This window comes from Leptonychotes weddellii, unplaced genomic scaffold (genome assembly GCF_054177405.1).
Source record: "Leptonychotes weddellii isolate Sample4059 unplaced genomic scaffold, ASM5417740v2 HiC_scaffold_249551, whole genome shotgun sequence".
NCBI lineage: Eukaryota > Metazoa > Chordata > Mammalia > Carnivora > Phocidae > Leptonychotes > Leptonychotes weddellii.
Genome location: NW_027840685.1, coordinates 1 through 266, shown reverse-complemented (window position 1 = coordinate 266; position 266 = coordinate 1). Strand labels below are relative to the sequence as shown.

The window sequence follows — 266 nt, the reverse complement described above, 5'->3', positions numbered from 1 at the left end:
CAGCTCCAGGATCTCGGCCGTCAGGTACTCCAGCACGGCAGCCAGGTAGACGGGCGCGCCGGCGCCCACCCGCTCGGCGTAGTTGCCCTTGCGGAGCAGGCGGTGCACGCGGCCCACCGGGAACTGCAGGCCGGCCCGCGACGAGCGCGTCTTGGCCTTGGCGCGGGCCTTGCCGCCTTGCTTGCCGCGTCCGGACATGATGGGGAAAAAGGAACAGACCTGAGTAGGGTCAGAGTTGAAGCCGCCGGAGCTACCCTACTTATAGT

The 266-nt window shown here is 68.0% G+C and overlaps 1 protein-coding gene across 1 annotated transcript; it reads right to left on the bottom strand.

Annotated features, from left to right (window-relative positions):
* Window positions 1-3: 3 nt before the first annotated feature.
* On the bottom strand, window positions 4-253 carry LOC145718906 (histone H2A type 1-H-like; the record flags this gene model as incomplete). Its single annotated transcript, XM_081810409.1, has 1 exon — window positions 4-253. A coding segment is annotated over exon 1 (195 nt), but the record flags the coding sequence as incomplete, so codon positions are not given.
* Window positions 254-266: the final 13 nt, after the last annotated feature.